At 43.8% G+C, this 24,856-nt stretch overlaps 1 protein-coding gene across 6 annotated transcripts; it reads left to right on the top strand.

The window, feature by feature from the left end:
- The first annotated feature begins 2,671 nt into the window (after positions 1-2,671).
- Positions 2,672-24,474, top strand: LOC129386741 (uncharacterized). Of its 6 annotated transcripts, none has more exons than XM_055074935.2 (7): positions 2,674-2,816; positions 3,195-3,477; positions 4,647-4,676; positions 11,363-11,418; positions 15,173-15,464; positions 18,196-18,311; positions 24,378-24,474. In XM_055074935.2, exons 2-7 carry the CDS (start codon positions 3,270-3,272, stop codon positions 24,468-24,470), a joined length of 795 nt encoding a protein of 264 aa, XP_054930910.1. In that variant the 5' UTR covers positions 2,674-2,816; positions 3,195-3,269; the 3' UTR covers positions 24,471-24,474. The 6 variants fall into 6 exon arrangements, 5 of the variants coding, with proteins under 5 accessions (XP_054930910.1, XP_054930909.1, XP_054930913.1 ...); XM_055074934.2 differs by having other exon boundaries at positions 24,369-24,474; XM_055074938.2 differs by lacking the exon at positions 3,195-3,477 and having other exon boundaries at positions 15,159-15,464; positions 24,369-24,474.
- The last annotated feature ends 382 nt before the right edge of the window (positions 24,475-24,856 follow it).

The following is a 24,856-nucleotide window of genomic DNA, read 5'->3' as shown; positions in this document are numbered from 1 at the left end:
GTCCTTCTAGACCGCATGACGGCTCATATTTTTTTCGAACCAGATACAATCAACTACTGAATGCATTCGCTGCGAACTGTATCCGAGCAAAGGTAACGTGACTACGCCATCTTCATGCGTTCCTGCTTGACATCCATGCGGTCTTGGAAACAAGTAGAATACCGCTCAAACGCAACATAAACTATACTGATTTTTTTAAAGAACTGTGTAGCTGCACACAACCGGTCCTCTCCCCCAAGCATCTTTTCCTTGCTCGTACCGTTTTGGTTACCGTGAAATAGGGTCACGTTAACTTTATAGCACTCTTCGCCTTTAAAGAGCACAGCTTTTTTTGTCTCTGAGAACTCTGAAAACGTTCGTTGGATTTTTCATTCATTTGCTCGCTTTTTCGCTTCTCTATTATTACATTCACAATCACCGCCGATAGTTTCTGCGAGATATTTTTATGCCTCGTCCCAGGAACGCTTCATTTGTGACATATCTGAGCAGGTGACTGAGTAGGTGCCATAATTGAGGGATACTATCATCACCACCAATTCAGCCAGAAATTCAAGTACGTGGATTGCTTCTTCGAAAGGGCTAATTTCGCTTTCCGTGGTAGGTATTGCCTCTTTTTATGGTGATAATGATGCGAGAATGAAAATGCCAAGCCTCGCGATGCTCTCAAGCCAACCCTCCCTGGTATGTTAGCTGTCACGTTAAGAACGTTTCCTAACCGCTAGTACTAGCATTGACCTTCATATCACCGACAAGCTCCTAGTCCGAGCATGACCAAGGCTGCGAACTTATCCTAAAGATAGGGCATTTTAAGCTTCTCTTTGGCATTCGCGATTGTCCTCGCGAGCGCCGATGGGGCGGCACTAAGCGAGTAGTTTACGGGAACTTCCTGCATCGACGCGAAGCCGATCAACTCGAAACTGTAAACGAGCGTGAACATGCCTATCGTCAGATAAAACAAAACATTCGCAGTTCTGTCCGAAAGGCGAAGCACAGACTGGGAGAGAAAATTATTAGAAAACCTTATGAAATCAAGAGTGTTATCGGCCGTAACAACTTCTAAACGTTCGCTTACTAACTACATTAACAATGATAGAATGTGTAATCGTGGCTCACCGAAGGCGTAGGAAGAAACAGACATACAGAGGTAGCGCTATCTTTGTGTCTCTGCTTCTTTCTACGTCATTGTTCAGTCGTGCTTACACATTCTATCAAGGATTCAAACCGAGTAGCCGGCCAACGTCTTTTAACGAAGTTAACCAGCTAGGTGTCATGTGCGCACAGGTACACATGAACACATCTTGCTGGATGAGCGCGAGAACTCGCTGTCAAAATTCTGGAGTAAGAAATGGCGGCAGCAGCAAGCGAATTGACGTGCATGCATCTCTCGCGTGTGGCTATGGTGTTGGGCTGCTGAGCACGAGGTCGCGGGATCGAATCCCGGCCACGGCGGTCGAATTTCGATGGGGGCGAAATGTGAAAACACCCGTGTGCTTAGATTTAGGTGCACGTTAAAGAACCTTAGGTGGTCAAAATTTCCGGAGTCATTAACTACGGTGTGCCTCATAATCAGAAAGAGGTTTCGGCCCCTAAAACCCCATAATTTTTTTTTTTTATCTCTCGCTTCAACGCGAACGAAACGTGGAAAACACAGTGCATACGAAGCTACCGGCGTTTCGCGCACTCTTCAAACATTGCAGATCACCTTGAAGATCACCGGGTGCGCACTTTGGCCACGTCGCAGATCGCTTCCAAGACACGCGAGCTCCGGGAACGCGTCCCTTCGGCCTCCCCCAAAGGCGTCTACTACGGCGTCCGCGATTCGCGTGGCCAATGCCGTATTAGTCGCTGCGGTTGTCTCCACTCTGTACCTCGCGGCGGGCAAGGAGGACATCGAGGCACCCTGTTAGTCACTGGAGAAGAATGCCGTCCTCCCTCACCTGATTCCCGTGACTCCCCTGCCTCACGCGCAAACGTAGGGGCCACGCATCCTGGCCGCGTTTCTCGCTCCCACACGCGAGATTGCACCGCATTCGCCCGCTCATCTTCACGCGCTCTCACTCATACGGGACCTCATGACGACGCCGACGGCGACGGCAAAAATGCCCCTGGAGTGTCCATATGGTTGATAAATTATACAATAGAAAGAAATCGAGCAAACAAAAAAAACGGGGCTGCTTGGAGTATAACACCGAATCAGGGTGACTTTCTGCGTTGAGCGAATGTACCTGGACAGTGCGAACCCTATTACGATTCGGAACAGTGCATCGTAGAATTATTGGAACAAGAGGATCGTTAATATCATCCAGCTCAATCTCCATATGCATTTTACGTGTACACTTGAAAGCATTAGAGACGGTTTCAGGAAGCGAGAAACGCCGTCGACGTTTTGAGCGCTTGCCATCATTCGTTTTCTCTTCAGTAATGTAAGAAGCAACAGGAAAAAACTTCATTGTTAGTTGTCGAATCACAGCTAAACAAGGTGGTTTGTATTATGCCCAGATTGCGTCGCTTGCATACAAAAGCAAGGCACATAACGTCCACAGCACAATAGGGTAGTATTATTCTTTCGGTAAAAAACCACAAAAAAGCTCCTTTTACTACTCTGAGCTTCAGATGTTTCGAGATAATGGGACAATATAATCGAGTAGTGATGTCACGTAACATACATATGGCATGTTTTTTTAGCCTATGCAGAATATTTCAATATCGTTGGTAGCGGATAGGCTGATTTTAGTTCTTGAGCTTGGTTGCTTGAAGCGGCGGACATTAGCTTCACGAAAGAATGGGAAGCATACTCGACTAACAAAATTTGTTGAGTAAGTTTGTTAAATTAATAATTCACGGCACACATTACCATTTTATAATTGTAGGTGGCGAATATACTACGCAAAACAACTTCCAAGAAATTCTGAGAGGGCTATTGCTTCCAGATAAACGCCAACAAACTTGCAAAAAAAGTTATTTATTGTTCAACCTACACTTACTTTAGCATTAATTTCCTCTGAGATTATTATTCGTTTCTATGAGCAATCCAGCTCAAGCAGTAACGAATACATTTTCGGTAGCATGCCATTTTTAAAAAAATTTGCGTTTAAAGAAAAGAAAAACAGGAATCACCTGGAATATTTCACCATGCAGAAACAGATGTAGTCGATCTGCGCTTCACATGATCCACTATACGATTCCACGCGCAGGTCTTGAGAGGCAGTCTTGACCTAACTGCTAGCAGCGTTCGACTTGCGTGTTCGTCATCCGTGGCGTCTCAGTCCATGTCGTTCCTGCACCGTGTGCTGATGGTCCTGTTGCTGGCGGGGCAGGGTGGCGTACTGGCCGAGTTGTACATTGTCAAGTGCGGGGATGCGTGCGGCGGGAGCCTTCATGTCATGTGTGAGGCCGGATGTAACTGCGTCTTCTACCAGGGCCTCACTGTGGGCGTCTGCCGGTCAGCCATGTCCAACGACAACATACTGGATTATGGTATATCGTTCTTCTGAGGGGCTACTGCCCTTTCACTCAAAGTAGCTTTGACTAATAACGTCGAATCCCGCCATTCCTAACTTCGTTCTTCACTGGGAATCACGCGTTTTTTTTTTAATTAAAAAGTGCACATTGATACATTACACGGGTGCTTTGCACTTAGCCCCTATTGAAATGCGGCCGCCGGGACCGACCGTGATTTGACCCCGCAACCTCGTGCTTAGCAGCGCAACACCAAAGCCACTAAGGAACCACGGCGGGTCACATCCTTGCATTTTATGATGGGGATGCAGGTCCGGTGGCGGTCTTCTTTTTCTTTTAGCAAAATGAGTCTGAGGGTGAATTTACATTTTTTTTTATTTACCAGGTATGCTTGGAGAACTTTCCTCCGCATCGCATTTGCATTGTCAAATATCTTCGTCTAACAGATCGCGCTTATTTGCCCGCTTGTTCATTACCACTTTGTTGTGTCCTCACGCAACAGCTAGATCGTATCTGTTTGCGTTTTTCTCTCAGCCTTTCTTGTTTTTCGTGCGTCGTGCTTGCTCTTTAAAAATTGCGAATAAAGATGTCCGACATTCGTATTCGATGACCTCTCCAGTTTAATTCTTGTAGCACAGCTGTATATCTAGATAGTCACCGACCGATTTTTTTTTTTATTTGCCCGTGGTACTACCGCTTCCTCCATATCATGAATCCATGAACGTGACCAATACTTCTGATGCCTTACTTTGCCTCGCTCGATTATCAGCTAGAATATGAACCGGGGCGTGTGACGTCATAAATGTTGAGGACCTGCACAAGTTTGCCGCCAATAAATTGTACCTATGTACCCCACGACGTTGGCATTAGAATCTCACAGCTGTAAAAATGCCGCACAACTCATACAAATAAATCTCTACTTTCGTCGCCAGATGCCAACGAACTGACGCTTGTTAGGACTAGCTACATTAAAAATTTAGGCTACATTAAAAATGGGTGGCAGGTGGGCAGCTGCGGTGCCAATCTCCTCGTTAGTAAGTTTGGAGCAGCAATTACTTCCGTAAATCTGACATGAGATAACCTTCAGGGTGAATCGGTAACGTTGGGAATCGAGATATACGGTCCGCGGATGATGGCGTACTCTAAGTACGTCAAACTCCAATCAATGTTGTTTGTTCACTTTCCAGACGGAACGACCAAAAGCACTTCTGTACGCAGTAAGTTTGGAAATGCTTTCGCGAAATACACTCTATTATGATGGTTTCGTAGAGTTCTATGCATTAGCAAGGTGTCAAGCTGATGTGCTCGCGATGGCGCACCACGAGCAAAAAGCGAACCTTAACCAAGCCCCATATATGCGGTTAGCTCTAACACGGTCTAGCGAGAGGATATTATTTAATGCAGCACTACACTGGTCAAAATTAAGCAAATTATTTGCGAGAACATTCGAAAAAACTTGCCGAGTAATTTGCCGTGTAAGGTCATTATTTTTTTTTAATGTCCGAGCATTCCGACGTTTGACCGGTCTCTCTCAAAATCTGTACGCAACTGTATGCACCATCATTGTGGACCCTGTGCACGATGTTTTATAATCATAGGATGGAGGTTCCTGAAAGACAACCCCACCACAAGACGTAGGGGTGCTGTAGCACCCGAGAACACTGTAAAATAAATGACACTTGTAAAATTGAACAAGGGTGTAAATCTGGCTATATAGAAAGGACAGATTTACACTCGCCATTCTATTGCAATGGTGTAAATTATGTTGCAGTTCATAAAACTCAGGCGAAGCTGGGAGCACCTGCGCCTTGATCTCGGTTTGAAAGAGCAGAGTGATTTCTCCTTTGCTGCCGCAATAAGCTACATCGAAGGGTGTTACTGCTACTATAGATTCTCTTAGCGTTGATTTTTCGCAGAGCAATGGTCCTCATGCACCGTCCGATCAAACTTTCTCGAAATTCTCTGGAGACTACGCTGACTTCCTGCCCACACTCAAGTTTTTCTATTTACAATGTCTCTCGAATTGGGTGGGATAGCTTCTGTAATGTTGTCGCTTGAAACCAGCAAGGCCGAAACGTTTAAGGTTTGAAACACATGCAATCAAAGGCGATAATTTGAGCTCTTCGCCTTTCGTAGTGCATTTGTCGTGGATAAGAACACTTTTTAAGGACAGTGCGAGAAATGGGCTGGTGGGGTCTAAACATAGGTTGCTTCGTTTTATGGTGTTAAACTTAAAGAAAAGAAGCAGAAAAAATCAGTTTCGTTTAGAATAAGTGGCACGTAAAACGGGGAGAAATCGATAGCTTTCTTTTTCAGCAGCCGAAATTTGGAGATTTTTCTTGTAATGTTCGAAAACAGTTAGCACAAGCAGTGGATGTTTTTTGGCCAGGAGCGTTGTTTTAAGCAATCATAATTACTCTCGCGTTGGGGTAGCGTAGCGGCTAGGGTAGCGCGGCCGAGCACGAGGTCGCGGGATCGAATCCCGGCCGCGGCAGCCACATTTCAATGGAAGAGAAATGGAAGATCTTCCACGTCCCGTACATTGCGATAACGTTAAGAATCCCCTGTTGGTAAAAACCCGGAGGCCCCCAGTACGGCGTGCTTTATGAGAAAATTGGGATTTTGGCGCATAATACCCCAGAGTTCAATTCCACAGACCAATATGACTTACAGGGACATTTAATGTTAGAATAGCGGCTCTCCAATCCTGGGAGGAACTCATCTCTACAAGTTCTCTTAGTGAGACATTGTTAATATATTTGAAACAAAACCATGTTAACAAAAACAACAAATACAGGCGGGCTTGGAGATCTCTGTTTTGTTACGTGCTATAGAATAAGAAAGTGAAAAGTAAAAAAAGCAGGTAGTAAATACGGGCACGCTTCGCAGAGATGGACGCTTTTTCTAGTTTGAGAAGCCCTTGTTTAGCTTACATTTTCTCATGCATTGACAGCATTTCCGTGACCATCTGTATCGCCTTTCGTCGTCGTCTGTTGTCGTCCTATTTTAGTCGTTTCCAATATACGTTTGTGCAGCAAATTAGTATACCACCTACGCGGACGGACTACCAACTACATGGCGAGCCAACGTTCGTGAAAATACCTTCTCAGCCTCATAGGCATCATTAGCAATGAAGAGCAGTGCTACTGATCGGCGTGATATGCTTCCTAGCGCCTTGCCGCCACTTGCAGCTATCGGACCTGTGGAAAATGCGACGTGACGCATCACTGTCTTATTCATGTAATCGAGGCTCCTAAAAAAGAAACAAGCTTTCGTTCATGAGGGACCTGCAGGTATCGGAAGAAATATAGTCGCCTGTTTGCTCTTGAATGCGAAGCGAAAACGAGGTTCGAATAATATTGATAAAATAATAATAACAGATATTCTCCGTCTAAATTCTCCCACAATGTGGACAGTTTTACTTAATTTGGCAATACCTGATTTTCTTATTATTCCTTAACGAAAGGTCAGACTTCGTGGAGTAATTGTGTTTAGGTAGCTTTTGTAAGTTTTCGTCGGGGTACAAAAATTGGTCAGTTTTCTTTCCTGTCCGAAAAGAAGGACCTTTATACGTACACAGCCTAATCGGTACAGTGCTACGCCTTCACAAGAAAGTACATACGGTGTCAGTCTTATCGAACTCAAATTATACTCAGGGTGGTATGTGCCGAAACCACCATCGGATTAGGAGCCACACCACAACCTGTGCATGTTCAACGTGCATGTAATGCACAGGCGTTCGTGCGTTTTGCCCTCAATGAAATGCTGCAGCGGTGGACAGTTAGTCTTATGGTGTGTGCAGTGCATTTTTATCCGTATAAAAACGTACTTACTACCACCTTTTGCACTGGGCACCACGTAAGCCATGCAATGCTGTAGATGCCCAAAGTATGGCTAGTTACCCGATTTCTCCTCGGCTTCTTGCAATAAAATTTTAACCCAATAGCGTTAGGGGTCACGCGTCGCAAAAAATCAGGTGTTGGCGCTCGCCGTCGGCGGCGTTCACCGTCAGAATAAAAAAAAAAAGCTTATGAACCAAGCCCCTCCACGTGGCGCAGCGGCGTTACTGAACGAATTGAATTTCTCTAAGTAAAATGCGTCAGTAAATTCATACGAAGTCCGACTTACACTCAACCTATAACGTCGGATAGTAGCTTGAATGAAGGAGAACATAATATGAATAATCGAGAAAACATAATTCTGTTGCGCTATAACTCAAACACAAAGCGCTCTTTCCTTGCTTACGGGGGTGTGAGCCATTGATGAGCCAATGCTAGCAGCCTCTTCCTTAAAAGGGTATGAACCATTGCTCTGCCCTACACAGCCCGCCGGGATTGGCACAACGTCGATTTTGTATCGGGCACTGCTTGCTTCTGCCGTCCGCCGTGCACGTAGAACTGGACCTAGCTCTTCTTCGCAGTGGTCGCTCGATAGCAGCTCCTGGACTGAGGGCAGCCCATCATTGCGTTAGAGGACGGAGGAAACAGTCGGTGAAGACCTCCGGGGAAAACACAAGGCGGAAGATTCCTATGAAGCATTCGCCCCAGGAGCACAAGGACATAATTACTAGAGCTCAATAAAGTTTTTAATCACTCATTCACTATATCGGGCCTCGTGTTGCATATTATTGGGTGCCGGTAACGGTGTCAACGGGGCCCGGTGCAACTATAGGATTCCACTCACAAAGCCGAAGATTAAGCGTGCTGCAAGTTTTAAAGCATGGGATAGTTTTAGGACCCGCTGTCGGCGACCTTCAAGTTAACTTGAGCGAACACCCACAGCCTTTATCCGAGCACTCTACTAAGAATATCCGGGCAGTTTGTGAGAACAAAACGAAATCGTCCGCGCTACCGGTCAAAACTCTTCAAAGTGTGGTTTCTGACCTCAAACCCTTTGTACAGGACCCCAAGTGCCCTTGTTACTGGCCAAACAAGTAACAATATACAGTGCTTCCGAGTTATTCCGAATGTTTGTTCACGATATATCTCATGCCGTAACTTGTGTTACGTTGAAGTTTTATTTGTCATTTCCAATAGCGACGTTCAAAATGCCGATACAAGGCACCGTACACTTCACTCTCACCTTTTGTCGCTGAGCGCACAGCGTATCGCGAGTTCCGCTGACCTCCTACATGTGCTTCGACCCATCGCTGCGGCTTAGCGCTTTATGGTGTTGCCCTGTTAAGCGCGAGTTCACGGGACCAAAGCCTGGACGCGGTGACCACATTTTAATGGATGTGATGTGCAAATACCCCCGTGTCCCATGCACTTCGGGCACGTTAAAGATCCTCTTCCGGTCAAAATTATTGCGGAGTTTGTCCGTACGGCGTGCCTCAATTACATTTTGGTTTTCGCACGTAAAACCACGGAGTATAATTCATTCTTCTAGCTAGGCAGTACGCTCTGTCTCCGCGGCGTCTTCCGCCGTCTGTCGTGGAGCCTTCTGCCGGTTTTTTTCTTTCTAGCTGGACACCGTACTAATGGACCACTGCCCAGTTTAGTGTGTTGCGGTGTGGTATGGTAGGGTGTGCCGCTGCGAACATGCACTATAAGTGTTTTAAGATTGTGGCTACTCTCATCGCCCACCAGTCTGCTTTTTGGGTTGCGATTTCATGCTTACATCTGCTATCAGTGACGTGTAGGGAGAAATATTTTTCTATCCGCTTTCCTAATAGATGCACCCATATCAACATGTGTCTCGCGAAGTCTTTCAGTATGCATCCGAAATAGCAGCATGCGCGCCTCTTTGGTAGAACCAGGCACGCGAATTTTTGTGTTCACTTCAAGAACCCCTCGACACTAGCTCAAGATCAGCGCCCGTAAACTTTCTAGACGCTCCTTCTAAACACACAATGGCTTACTGAGACGCGCCTCTTGAAATAGTGTCTCTTGTGCGGCTGCCCTAGTTGTTCCCACAAGCGAGCATGCATTCGTGACGTCCTCTACAGCGCAACGAAAACGACCCAGTCAATTGCCCTAATTGCCGCTATAGTAAACACAGTACACATTCAAAACTGTTCTCTTTTTATTTTCTTCCAGAACGCTGTATACTTTCTCCTATTATGTCCCCCTTTTGTAGCAGCCCACTTCGCTGCCCCATACTAATGTGACAGCTTCACTTACGGGTCGTCACACATACGAGCAAGGCTGCGTGTCCACGTCAGCTCGCGTCCGGTTGTGAAAAAAAGTGACACATTTTGCTGGACAAAAAGCTGCTAACAAAGAAACACATTTTTGCAACAGAAGATTCTCTACCTGCCATCCCTGAAATAGCACCCGCCTGTTGCATGCATCTCGCCTGGGCTGACGTATTAGCGCCGTCCAGATCTGCGCAAGCCGGATAAGAGTAAGCGCCAAGTAGTTTGGTGGAGGTTGTGGGCTTAATTTAAGAACGGAGGCGTTCTTGTCCGTTCTTGTCCATTCTTGTCCTTCACAGGCCCGTGAAAAAAAGATTCCGAGCTCTTCAAATTTCTGGAATTGAAGAGTATTCACAATTAAGCAAGACCACAATGACCTATCATACCCACTAGGTCATGAGCACTCATAATATGCCCTGCGCAACACTAGGAATATAGAGAGATATGTGCGCTAATAGGCGTTAATGTAGCTTTTGGAAATACATGTACAGGAGTCATTACTTTCTTTTCGCCGCTCTAAAATTTTTCAAGCTGTTTATTACCCACCACTGGTGCGGCATCTAGAATTCTCCTCATCCCCTAGTTCTGCGTACCAGAAATACTGGGCCATTTTTTTTTCGGTATGAGACTCGAGCTAACGAAGTCATGTAGTATAGCGGTAATTTCGCAAATTGGTTTTTGACTCTTAGCAATGTCATATTGTGATTACGGAGGTGGGATGTGGGGCAAGGGGTGCAGAGGGATATTCCTTCTTTTACTGTTAGTAACACCTTTCTAGTACCTATTCTTCTACGGTGACGAGACGTATGCATTAGAGCGGGGCCCGTCCCGTTTTTACATTACGCCCGCTTACCCATGGCTTACTTGAAGACGTTCGTTTGTCCCGCTGTGGCCTCTCGGTACCTCGAGTTAAACTGAAATGCCTGCCATGTGGTGCCAGATGGGCTTTCCCCTTTCTTATGTATAGCGGTGCCACCTTCGATAAGACTCGCAAGGCAGACGGCAAAGCGAGAGACTGCCAGAAGTGAGGCATCAGTACTTGCTTTCTGAAAGCAAACAGTTTGTTTTTCCCTCGCGTGATAGGTCGGAATGGTGCTCTTTCTGATGAAAGCACGATTCTGATCAATCACCGGATTGCACTCCTGCTAGAACAAAAGTTGTGTTATAGGTTTTTGTCGATCCAGCTACAATCAACTACTCAATGCGTTGGCCAACGAGCTGTAGCCAAGCCATAGCGTACTTGAGCACGCCGCTCCATGTATTCTTGCTTGCCATGCACACGGCGTTGGAAGCACGTAAAATACTGCGTAAACGCACATAAAACCCTATTGATTAGATTTTAGAACTTTCTAGCTGCCTATAAACAAAACATTGATGAAGTGTTCAATCTCGACCTATGTTCTCTATACCCCCTCCCCTTTCCCCGCTCCCCGTCCCGCTTTCACCTCCCTGAAATATGGTCACATTACCTTTATAGTATTCTTCATCTTAGAAATAAAAGATTTATTGGTCTCTTTTGCCGGTTTTCAGTGTTTGCCGGTAGTCGGGTTGCCAAAACAAAAAAAGAAGTGTTTCGTTGGCTCTTTTGTTCATTCTTTCGTTTGTTTGTTTGCTCGCTCGTTTGTCTTTTATTAAACTGACAATCATCATCTATAGTTTCTCCGCGATGTTTTTTTTGTCTCATGAATGGCACGTTAGATTTGTGACCTATCTGCAGTAGTGGGTACGTACCCTATTTGAGAAGCATTGTCATCACCTCCATTTCAGACACATTTTTAAGTACCCCCACAGATTCTTCGAAGTCATTAAGTTCTCTTCCCTTGGTAAGTGCTGCCTCTTTCCATGGCGATAACGATGCGAGGTTGAAACTGTGAAACCTCACGATTATCCCACGACCAATCTCCCTGCTATGTTAGCTCGCACCCAAAGGGGCACTGAACCACCCCACGGGCTCCGTGAAATGGCATAGTCCGCGGGTAGCACACGTTGCTAGGAACATCTCGGCCATGTTTTCCGTCGTACGCGGTGCGTGGAGCTTGCAAGCGGACCGCGAAGTCACCTTGCTTTCAAACGTTCTGTTTTCAACAGAAGGCTCGCACTATTCTGGACACTTTGTCGTGTTATAGGACGCTTTATTAGGCGATTCTTTTAGACGGCTGCTATTGGCTGATAGCTGACATCAAGCTGCGGTAGGCTATATGGATTAGATGCTGTAGACGCCAGGGAGTGCTGCCACGAGTTCATTGGCAAAGCGCACTGCGGCTTGCTAAGGACAACCACGTTCCACGTGTGTTTAGCACGTCGTATGCACCAAAGGCGGAAGTCGTGGTGTCTACGTCAACATCCAAAATGAATATCTAACTGTGTGCCCCGCTGACGTTCTTGTGGGCATGTAGTGCAAGGCATTGAAGAAGAAACGGGAGCAGAGCGCTGATCGTGTTTGATTGGTATTAACTCCGCTTCGGCTGAACGCAGTGAAGTACTTTTAACGGCAAAGTATTCTTGAAATAGCCTATTTTCACTTCAAGTGATTTTCTCCACTTCGATGAAAGCTCAGTTCCCTACAGCTCTGTGAAGGACGACCAGCGAAGCTGTGTATGTACGCCCCTTAATGGAGAACTGCACCTCCACCGCGCATCGGTATTGCAATCTCTCCGTGATTGGAAAATTTATGGGGAGTGCTTACGTCACCTCCAACGCGGGTCGTTCCGGCATTACACAACGTTCGGAACCTGCCCACGTATGGGGATTGCTTAACGTGCGCTCTACCTCCGCTTGGGTCCGCCCTTTATTGCACAATCTTCGTGATCAGCCCACGTATGAAAAATTGTTGGTCATCGCGCGAACTCTATCCACCAGATCGCAGCAATAGACAGTTTCATTGTACAAGTGGGTCGGGCCTCTTTAAGAACTTTGCCCTACCGCTAGCACTAGTGTTGACCTTCATGTCGCCGTCAAGCTCCTCGTTCAATATTGAGCAAGGGTTCAATGTTATACTTATTCGAGCGCATTTGAAACTTCTGTTTCGATCTACTGACCATGGACTCACGAAGACCAACGGGACGTGACCGACTGACCCCGTTTACAAGCGCTTCCTTCATACGCGTGCACCAAATCAACTGGCAAATGCAAATGAGCGGGAAGCTTGCTTATCGACAACAGACCACAGAGAGAGAGAGCAACCAAAGACAGGCGCTCAAAACACAACTTTGTGCTTTGAGCGAATGGACACACGTTGCACACTCGCCATCCACGATTTGTAGAAATCAACATGTGCCACAAAGTGAATACTGAAATCAGTTATTTGTTAATAGGTCATTTATGCATTTCATCAGCTCTAAAAGTAATGTTGAGCAATCTATGAGTAATCCAGCTCAAGGACGAAGAACTACGCTATTTATCACAGGCCATTTTTTTATTTCTGTATAGTCACCAAAAAAAAAAAAAGAAAAGGAGGAATATGCCGGTGCATCTAAAGTATTCTTATATAGGACAGGAGAAAGAGGTCTTCGCGAATACCAAAAAGAAGTGTAATAAACTGAATAAGGTCGTAAAGAGAGCGAAGTCAGAGTATTGCATTAACAGAATTCTTAGCTTTTCCGGTAATTCATGAGTGATATTAGAGCCGTTTGGGGAAATAACAAATAAAGATACAAGGGATAGTAGGGTACAATGTAAGGAATCTGAGGCCTCCGAGAATGTGATCTCAAACTTCTTTAACCAGTTTCTTACCGTGGGTACCTTCCCAAAAATATGTTCTCATACACTTTGCGAAAGTTATATTGATGGAAACTCTTTCCCATCAGTGTTCTTACCTCCAACAGATCGACGCTAAATGCAGAACGTTATTGAGCCACTAAAAGACAACTGTGCCTGGGCTCTGCATCAAGTGAAAGTGAAACCTCTGAAAGCTGGGAGTTACAGTTTCAGTTCCACTGGCACACATCTGAAACCTCAAGATGATGACAGGCCAGTTTCCAAACAAAATAGCAGAAGCTAGAAAAATCGCACGTCAGTAAAGAAAACTGGGTTCCTAAATGCTGCCAATATAACAGCAAAGGCGGAATACGTATTCTGTAAGAATAAATTTGACGAGACAGCCTTCCCTGCGATTAAAGAAATTCTTTTTAAGAATGTAGAAAATAAAATCTCCACAAGAGGTGTCTTAATTAGATTTTAAATGGTTGACTGTGTACGACATGAGCTTTTTCGTAAACTGCCCTTTTACGGTATCCATCATGTACTGTTGTCTTTATTAAAGAAGTATTTTACGGGTAGGTCCCACTTCGCAGGTAATAACGTTAAATGCGAGGCTACCCACATAAATACATAGTACCTCATGGGTCCATCCCTTGACCTGTACTTTCTTTATTCTCCTAATTATTCGTGCTAATATTGAAGGACGTAAAAATATGCAACTATACACACAGATGACGCACGAATGAAATGTTTCCAGAAGGGAATATGTGGCTAGAAAATCTTAACTTCTGATTACACGCTAATGAGCTTCAACTCAATGCCAAAAAAACACAGTACGTGTTATGCACAGCTAAAGGAACTACAAATCTACCAACTTAACCTTTGCGATTTCCGGGAACATCACTTCAACAGACTAGAAAAATACGATTTTTGGTTGTCGCATTTCATGAGAAGCTTTCATGGACGCCCCATCGATGTCGACTCGTTAAGATGTGACCTCCCTAGAGCCATTGGGCTTGCAATAAACCAAGGCACCTCCAGCCGTCCGGCTCTAAGCGACAAATTTAATATGCCCTTGTGCACACCCGCTCCCCATAGTGCTCTCTGTTGTGGTCTTTGATCCCCTAGACAAACTTAACTACTCTTTACTTTTTATAAAAGTAGGCAATAGGAGCAGTTGGAAACGTTCTTTGCGCTGAGAGCATAATTCCACATTTTAGTTACCATAACATACTAACAAACTATCTAGAGGAGATAATCCCTCAGTATATTTAAAAAGTAAGTTAAAGCAATATTATTTTCCGAGGTCAAGGTTTGTGTTTTGCGTTGTAGTATAGAGCTCATTTTGTTGTATTGTGAGTCTTTTGCTATCGAAAATATGGCACAAGTGTAACATTGTTTTATTTGTGCTCATTCGTATTCCACTGAAGAGCAGAAAAGAATAGCTGCTGTATTTACATCGATGTATGTACCTCATTGTGAACCCATGATGTATTCGTAGGATGTGAATGTATGACGACATAGCCTACTAGGCCTCTTCCAGGCGTTTTGCTATGCCTCCCTAGACAATTTGTATACATTGTCTAGGGAGCTGAAGGAACTAATATATATATATATATACATATATACATATATATATATATACATATATATATATATATATATATATATATATATATATATATATATATATATATATATATATATATATATATATATATATATATATATATATATACATATATATATATATACACATCTGTATAAACAGTCTTGAATAGAGAAATGATGAATGCCTAAATGCATGAATTTAGCCATGCAGCGACATCTGTACTCGATTTGGGCTTCACTTGATTCTCTGTAGGCTTCCACGTGCAGGTCTTGATAGGGGTGCCTGAACTAACGGCCGTCAGTCTTCGACTTCCGTCTTCGTCCACGGTGGCTTCTCGCTCGATGTCGTTGGTGTGCCGTCTGCTGGTGGTCCTGCTGCTGGCGGGGCAGGGCAGGGTACTGGCCATGGTCAATCCTGAAGGCCTGGCGGAGTGCGGCGATCACTGCGGCGGCTTCTTTCAAGTCATGTGCGTTGCCGGGTGTAACTGCGTCCCCTACAAGGCCACCACCTTCGGCGTATGCCGGCCATCCGTGTTGAACGAGACTGAGCTGGATTATGGTATACTGCACTTGTGAGGGGCCACTACCCTTCAACTAAAGATAACTTTGAATGACGTCATTCCTATGTCCCTTCTTCACTCAGAAACCCGAATTTTTAAAATTAAACTTTCAAAAAATTCAGATCCAAGTACAGGGGTGTTTTTTGGATTTCGCTCCAATTGAAATGCGGCCTCCGTGGCGGGAATTTGATCCCTCGACCTCGTGCTTAGCAGCCCAACACCAAGGCCACTAAGCCACCAGGGCGGGTCGCATTCTTGGAGTTTGTGATTGCAATACACGCCACTCTGCTTCCTTATGTCTTCGTGAAAAGAATCAACAGTTGTGTTTTACTTTCGTTTTTGATTGCCAGACTTTTTTCGCGGCACTTTCCACCGAATCGCACTTGGATTGTCCATTATCTTCGTTTATCAGATCACGCTTGTTTGCTCGCTTTTCCGTAATTTTGTTGTGACCTCGCGCAAGAGCTAGGTGTTATGCCTGTGTCTGTTTGTCTAATCCGTTGTTTCTCGTAGGGTATGTAGGCCCTTTACTTTAAATCTTGTGAATAAAAAAATCAAAGCCCCTTTCTTAAACAAAGATGGTTGAACGAGAAGCTTTCCCCCACTCAAACTGAATAAAAGACAATGTCCAAAGCCAACGATGCTATGCATATGCGATTTGATTGCTTGTCTAGAAATGTATTTTAAAGCGAAAACATTACTGGCCGCGAACTTCCAATTTCGCCGTGGCCGTGCTCCGAGAAGGCATGTGACGTCACACCGCTTTCCTCTTCACAACGCAGTCCTCGTCATTGCGTTCGCCTACGCTTGCTTCGCCAGCTGCGTAGCATGCCTGATAACATGTGGGAGGATTGAAAAGGAGAGCACGAGTGCGCCGCCACCACAGTAGAGGCGGCAGTATGGATGGCGACAATTCTGATAAGCAGGAGGAGGCCTGGAATTGACATCGGAAAGAGATGAAGGCGAAACCAATCGCCCAGGAAACAGACGAACAGCGCGCCGTACGACTGGCTAAGCGCCGATCATGTATCCATCGATTACATGCACACAATTACAATTTTACGGGTGACTCTCCGCTTGGACAGTATTGCCTTGTGATCGTTATGATGGACGGTCACAAGATCTGCGATCGTAATGTGATACAGCCTGCTTGCAAACGCGAGTTCAATGCAGAAACAGTGTTGCGTCGAGGGCCTCTCTAGCGTCTTCAGTTTTACAGAGTAGCGACCTAGCATGGAACTCTGAATCAATATGCCGGGCTTTTTCGCCACATCAATGTTAAGGTCATCGCATCCGAGGATCGGCGTATTATTCGGCTGTGATGTTTTCATCGTTCCTGCCAGGAACGTGTCCGCGTCACAAACACGCGTGTTCGGTCTGATGTAGTACGTACAGTCGCGATCAATTTGAAGGTGATCGCTCGAGCTGCGACCGGCGAGCCTTCCAAGCAGCATAGCGGCCGATTTCGGAACTGCGAAGATAAAAATTGCGCTGCCTTCTTCCCCTTTTACGCTCGTCCAGGCTGCAACCGTCCCCCCCAAGACTAACTCGCCACATTTTTGTGCTTGTTACCCTTTCATGGCAATGATGTGCGTGCGTCCCTGCCTCATGCATACATTGGCTAACAATCACGCTTCTGTGCAATAGCTGATAAGGCAGTCGAAATGAATTCGCAGGTTATCTCATGACGGGTGACGAAAAGCTGCGAGTTGCTAGACGGGAGTGACACTTGCTCAGCGAACAGCAAAAGAGAGAGAGGGAAGCTATATGATGTTTCCCTCTTGACTGACGGTGATGACGTAACGTGGCGCTGCTCCTAGTTTCGGTCGCCGCTCGAGCGATCACCTTCAAATTGATCGCGACTGTACATGCTGACGACGCAGTGCAGATATGCGCACTTCGTCTGGCTAGCGTGGTGTTCAACAATATTTAAGAAAGGGGCTCTGATCTTTTTTTTTCCAGGTTTTAAGACGAGCCCGTGTTCACGCACACTTGCTGTCTGCGATAGGCAGGCAAGATCAGTTAATTGCGACAGGGCTGTCGTCATGCGCAGCAGACGCAACTTGCTCTTGCAGTACACTTTATGCGCATGCGCTACTGTTGCTGAGCGCGTCGCTTCGGGCCGTTATCAGGCATTGACCGGCCGGCCAGTAGACGCCGGCGTAGCACTCAAGGTGGATTTAGAATGGTGGCGAAGGCAAGGCCCAAAAGCGGTTCAGCGCGACTGCACCATAGCCATAGGCTAGGAGGCAAACACTCATATAAAGAAATATGACTAAAAATTGGAATACTATGCATGAACAGAAAAGCAATAAATCTTTTAGAATCTTATTTTATGATAGGGTAAATAATGTTTTCAAAACATTATGCCAAATTAGTTTTTCCAACACTCTTGTTGCAACCCCTGTTGATGAGAGTGTGGTGCATTGGCAGCGCCACCTGGCAGGCCTTGTTTCATTTTCTGGGGTCACAGTGGCGGGAGCTTACGAAGCGATTTCTTATCGCCAGCCGTCTGCGACGGCATGCCTGGAAACTTGTGGAAATGGGGCTCAAAATGCCCCATTTGCGATGTTTTTGTCGTATTTGCTTGTCGCTTCTCTCGCACCATTTTGTCAGATTTGCGCACTGCTGTACCGCTGCTGCATATTTCTTGCTCCTGCCGTTTCCTTCGGCGTGCGGCCCGTGCGAAATCTTTTTGTGTCGTTGAAGCGCTTCTCGCTTCATTTCAAGATGAGCTTGCGGCATGTGAAGAAACCATTCAAGAAACGATGCTCGGTGGCACATTGCGACAGCGTGGACTGTACCGTGGATGTCTCACTGCACCGCTTCCCCCTGTGCTTTCACAGGTGAGCTCTTGTCAGTGTCGTCTGCTCTAGGTATGCGCAATAGGCCACGGTATGATTCTGTCGGGCTGCTCGCCTGAGAACTTGGCTTCATCTTTTCGGGGATATTTATGTAAACTACAGGGTCCAAATTGCAGTCCTAAGGTGTGCGTAATAGGTCTACCATAGAGAAAAAGATATAACAAGCGGAAACACTCGGCGAAAAGCGGCAACGGGAAATACATCACGCTATAGTATTAACGCCGACCCTTTGCTGCCGCGAGTATCTAAAAAAAGAAATTTGAAATGACATTAACGGAAATTGTTTTAATTCTTTGTATTCCTTCTCGGCAAAAGTAAAAATATCTGCGTGTAAATTAAATAACCTTTGCGCCTTACTTCCGCGCCTAGCGCCTAGCGACAGGCGAGCCGGCGAATGACGAGCCAGGTGCATGCGTTGTTCATCAGACACAAAGCCGCAGCGAGAGATACCGGCCGGGCATCTGAGCGTTGGCCTGTTCGGTCACTCGTCTGCCTGTTTTTCTATTTTTGTATTTAGCCTGCACGACAAGAAACGGCGAAAAGCAGCAGAAGGTGCAATAACAGTCCATTTAATCAAAGTTAGAAGGCACATCATGCTTGAAATGCTAGCGGCCTTCTATACGAACTGTCTCAATTACTTCAAGTGTCACAGACAACTGGCAGTGTGATAAAGTTACAATAAACCCCAAAAACGTAGACGATCAAGAATTGGTCAGTTATAAGCCCATTAGCCAACTTCCTGTGTTGTATAATATATTCGCCGAATAATATCTGATGCAATGAGGACAATACTGGAATTCAGTCTACCAAGAAAGGAGGCTGGCTTCAGGAAGGGATACTGTACAATGAATCATATCCATGTTATTAATGAGGTAATCGAGATATCTCCAGTGTATAATCAGCCTGTCTACATAGCTTTCATAGATTGCGAAAATGAATTTGATTCAATACAGATGCCAGCAGTCATAGAGGCTTTACGTTATCAAGAAAATCAAGAAACCATGGAAAATATATACAGAGATTCCACAGTTGCCTTAATTCTCCACATATAAAAGTATACCTATAAAGAAGCATTGAGACATGGAGACACCATCTCCCTAATGCTATTCAATAAATGCTTGGTAGAAGTACTCAAACTATTAAGCTGAGAAAGCTTAGGAGTAAGGATAAATGGCAAATTTGTCAGCAACCTTCGGTTTGCTGATGACATTTTCCTACTCGGCAACACTGGGGACGAGTTACAACAAACCATTGAGTACCTTATGAGAGAGAGTGTAAGAATCGGGTTCAAGATTAATATGCAGAAATCAAAGGTAGGGATCAACAGCTTGGCTTGAGAGCAAGAGTACAGGATTGCCAGCCTCAACAGCCTGTACAGCCTCTACAGTCTGTGAAAGAGTACCTTTGCCAAGGCCAATTACTCACAGGAGACCCTGATCATCATAAGGAAATTTACAGAAGAATATAAATGGGTTGGATCGCATAATGGAAGACATTGTCCGATCCTAACTGGAAGCTTCCTATTATCATTCAAGAGGAAAGTGTACAATGAGTGCATTTTACCGGCGCTGACATAAAGGGCAGATATTTAGAAACGGACAAAGAAGCTCGAGAACAAATTAAGGACAGCGCAAAGAGCGATGGAACCAAGAATGCTAGGCAATGTTTCATAATCGGCATTTACTCATTTCCAAGCAGCATCTCAGAAATAAAACGGCACATATGTTTGGAAAATCTTTCACTACGCCGTGTTGTTTCCCGCCTCTCTTTGCTTCGAGATACCGTCTTCAATCACACACCACTAAACAAAGAGACTTATCTACAACCACCAACATACATATCCGGGCGCCGCGACCACTTACTTAAGATAAAAGAAATATGCGCGCGCACAGCAACATACCAAAACTCCTTTTTTCCTTGTACAATACACGAATGGAACCTGCTGCCTCCTGAACTAATTGAAGTTGCTTCTGATGTCGCATTCCCCACTGCTCTCCAAGCAAATGTTTGTAGATAAAAATGCTCTCGCCATTTCAAGCTTTCTTTGATGTTTGATGTCCAGTGTGCTGTGTTAATGAGTGTATCTTGTTACCTGGGCGAAACTTGTTCTTATTGCTGTCTCATGCGCTCCCTCAGAATGTAACACATGTATGATTAGTATTGTACCCATGGTCTGAAGTGTTTAACCTTTTTAAGAGTGTGCAATCTTGTATTATATATTGATTATCTGTCCTCCCTACTGTAATGCCCAATGGGCGAAGCAGGTATGTAAATAAATAAATAAAACACGTTAAGAGAAAGAAAGATAGCGGTGTGGATCAGACAGCAAACGGGGATAGAGATATTCTGACAATAGGAGAAAACATGGGGCTGGGCAGGCCATGTCACGCGTAGGTTAGATAACGCGTGAACCTTTAGGGTTGCAGAATGGGCGTCCAAGGAAGGGTAGCGCGGTCTGAGATGGCAGAAGAAAAGGTGCAGTGGTGAAATTAAGAAACTCCCAAGCACAGGACAGGGGTAATTGAAGATCGCAGGGAGAGGCCTTCGTCCAGCAGAGGACATAAAGTATGCTGCTGCTGCTGCTGCTGCTGCTGATAATGATGATGCTGATTTCTTAGAAAGTCAGTGTCGTGTGTTTTTCTTTGTCCTTGTCTTCCCTTCTGTGGTCGTGTTGCCTTGAATTAACAACTTACCCAAGTTTTATTATACAAGTTATCAAATTCAACTGACGGTAAGAGTGCATTTCAAGTGATTTACGTAGTGTTCGTTTAAGCTTAAAATTATGGGCTGACAGTAATGTTGCGAGCATTAAACCGCTATAATTTTATCGGGTACCTTGAAAATTTCAACACAGGTATACTGTCTTGTTGTTTGCCCACAAGGTTTCCAGAGAATCTCTGCGTTAGATTTTTGAAGCATTTCAACTCACAAAAATAACATGAAGCAATTTGGTACCGCTTTCTTAGAGAAAAAGTGAAAGTGAAGCCTGCTGACATGGCGCCTCTTACTCAATTAGTGCGTTAACTAAGTGTTCTGAACCTCAAAACCATAGATAAATGCAGTCACGTTTGAGAGCACCGTAAATATTTTCCATTGATACCATTCGTTAGAACTATAGTTTCCGTTTGTATCCCAGGAGGTGAATACGTATCGCTCCATAATACGGAAAGTGCTCATGTGGAATTTCTGGTGCTCCTGTGGTATACCTAACTTGCAACCCTGTCAGAACAATTGGCCATATCGACAATCAATTCATCTAAGAAGTGGCCTATCAACACAAACAAATCGCCTGCCTTCTATGGAAGTTATGACCAATTATGCATCCATATTTTCAGCAAGAGAAACGTATTGAAATCTTTAATAGGGGAAACAAATCACAACATTCGGCATGACACTATCAGTACTCCAGTCACTCTTCTGAGCATATAATTTTGTGCGGACATATTTATTTCCAGCCAGAAAATGTATAGACTGTTTTACGAGATAACCTTGTTTCAGCAATTAATATAAAGACCAATTCGGATAAGTACAATAATGTGTTATATCTGAACTTGTCATAAACGGGAGCATACTGTTGCTACTGCCAGCAACAATTGTGCCTGCCTAATTGTTCATTTTAACATAAAACATCGTTTAATGGAACCGGTCTGCCTTGACAAGCAGTCATTAGTCTTACGTAAACCGCACGAACAATTGATTTAAGTGCTTTAAGCAAATGCATTAACCTGCTAAATCAACATACAAAGAATACACATGTATTATTTTTGTCTAAAGTTGTTGCATCTACTTAGTTGCATCATACAACTGCAGCCCCTTTAAAAGAAAGGGCACTAAGGTCAAGGCCAGCTTGGCGACCATGCTTGCTATGGGGAAGTAGATGTAAATATGTCAATAGTCTCTCTCGACCATAGAATATGACATGCATTTTAATAAAATATTATATTCTATCGCGCAATGGAAACAGTTAATTCAATATCGGTGCACATTTCTTTTTCGCACTGAATGAGTCAAAACTATAGAAAATGCTTCAAATGTTTTTGTTAATGCTACATAAGAGAGCCTTCCTGGTTGAGGAGAACTATTAATCTAATATATTATTGTATAAGTGTCATGAGAAGCAACAGGTTCACATGTATAATATACGATCTAAGTTTCTTGGCGTCATATGTAAACAAAAATTTGTACTTGTAAATAGCCCATAACAAGCAGATTTCATGCAAGAGGTTGAATTGCATGTAACTGTAATGCTTCCTAAATATTCTCGTGCACTAATCCTTATGCATACTTACATAAAGACTCACAGCTACATATGTAAGGATTTTTCCACTGCTTCCACTAGCCTGCATGCCTTTCTATGTACAGATTCCTATGTATGTTCCGATATCTCTATGGCATGCAATACATTTTTATGGACAAACCCAATAGGCTGCTTAATTTGGACCCCCAACATCGAGTGTTTATATATAACCAAATAAATTGCCTGCAGGAATAAAGTTGTTAAAATGTGGTTTATAGAGTTAGTATATAAGCTGTCCCAGATATGTTAGTCAAACCGGTCAATGAAGATAGGATAATAAAATAACACAGTATAAGAAATACTCTAATAAAAAACCTGCAGATCAGGCCCCTGACGGCCTAATATCATAGATCTTGAGATCGGATCTCATTAGACAGATTTTTTAATATTATATTTCGTTGAACAGCTTCACTGCACTTCAGTTAGTTGGGGCACCGTGTATTGACAATAGTCGAAAAAACATAAAGGTTAAGAGGAAGCTATAGCTCGGGTGCGCCTATATAAATACATGTAAAAACAGAATTTGTTTTCTTCGGCAACCACCGCACCAAATTTTACGAGGTTTGTTGCATTTATATGAAACACTTAAAATCTATTGACTGTTGGTTTCAAATATTTCATTTACATTGTCAATGTTTGATCAAAAATTGCTAAAAATTGAAAAGTTTCCGAAGACGAAATTATCAAGTTTACAACTTTGTAAGTCAGCAATGAAAAATATCAAAATTCTGTGTATTCAATATTATAGTACGTCTAAAGCGGAAAAAATTGCTGTCACACATAAATATAGAAATTTTATTTATATAGAAATACAGTTTTTGCAGACCCCTTGTACACAACGTAACAAATTCACATAACCTATACATTGGCATTCGATTTCTCCGCTTTGAATGATCTAATTGATGCCGTTTACAGAGCCGCCATATCTATTCTTCATGCAGAGTTATAAATTTGTAAACTTCGTGCTTGTAATTTTTTTCAAACTGTCGTATATTTGACTTGTTTTAAACATTCAAGCCATAAATCAAAATTTCGCTTCCATTCGTCACTAGAATTTAGATTCATCTCGCAATTGCAACAAATTTCATTAAAATTGGTCTAGGGGTTATCTCAGAAAAGCGTTTTTGCCTTATACATGTACTTGAATAGGCCACGTAGGAGTTCGGTGCGAGCTAAAGATCCCTCTTGAAGTCTATCGACTGGCTAGATACTGATCTACAGAAACAGTCTATACGCAATCTGTGTACCATTATCTACAAGGCCTTAAATATGGTGTCCCGGTGGAGGCTGTAGATAGTCGATAGAGATTTGCCTATGGATATATCAGATAGCCTATGGACACCTGGAAAACCCCCCTGAAAAACTCCATTCTCATGCACTATTTACGAAACACAAAGGCTTAGCCACACATTACCAAGCAGTGTTAACGCATATGAGCAGCAAGATATTGAAATCAAAACACTAAACCCCACCAATGTTGTTAGCTTGTTTTTGTAACTGCTCATTCCTTAAATTGTATTGCTTTATATCATTGCTTTCACTGAGCATAGAAGTACGATGCCAATTTCTCTTCTCTTGCTTTATTATGTGCAAAAATGATCCTATATGTACTATTTTTCGTACTGGTGTATAATAATTACTTGCTTTCGCGTGTGTGTTTAACCTGTCACTTTAATTATTCACTTTTTTGCTTGTATAATTCTCTTTTTGCTTGTATATATACCCTGTCATTGCTCCTACAGGGTGGACAGTGCTTAGTCAAGCTGCAGTATCCGCAGCTTTCCCGCCGTCTCCCCCTTTTCACAGATGTTTTTGTTTGTGAAAATAAAACAATGACTGACTGACTGACTGACTGACTGACTGACTGACTGACATATAGTCTTCTGTCTAGAAAAGTATAAATATATAAGTCTAGATACGTTTCTCCATGGACAATATCAACAATATTGAATTCTCTTTTTTATGTAGACTAGTAATCTCGGTCAATAGACTCAGATATTCTTTAGACTAGTCTACAAAACCTGTAAGGCCATAAATCTTTATATTACCTATAGACTAGTCTAAAGAGAGAGAGAAAAAAATGCTTCTATAGAAAGACAGGGAGGTTAATCAGAAGTAGTTCCTGTTGATTACTCTGCACGAGAGGAAGGAGTCGGGAGATAAACAGGGAAAAAAGTGAGGAAGGAAGAGAGATATGCCGACAGAGGGACAGGCACAAACAAGCAGTCTA

Source organism: Dermacentor andersoni, chromosome 8 (assembly GCF_023375885.2).
Source record: "Dermacentor andersoni chromosome 8, qqDerAnde1_hic_scaffold, whole genome shotgun sequence".
NCBI classification, from domain to species: domain Eukaryota; kingdom Metazoa; phylum Arthropoda; class Arachnida; order Ixodida; family Ixodidae; genus Dermacentor; species Dermacentor andersoni.
The sequence above is the reverse complement of the archived record's forward strand: the minus strand, read 5'-3'. Positions and strand labels throughout refer to the sequence as shown.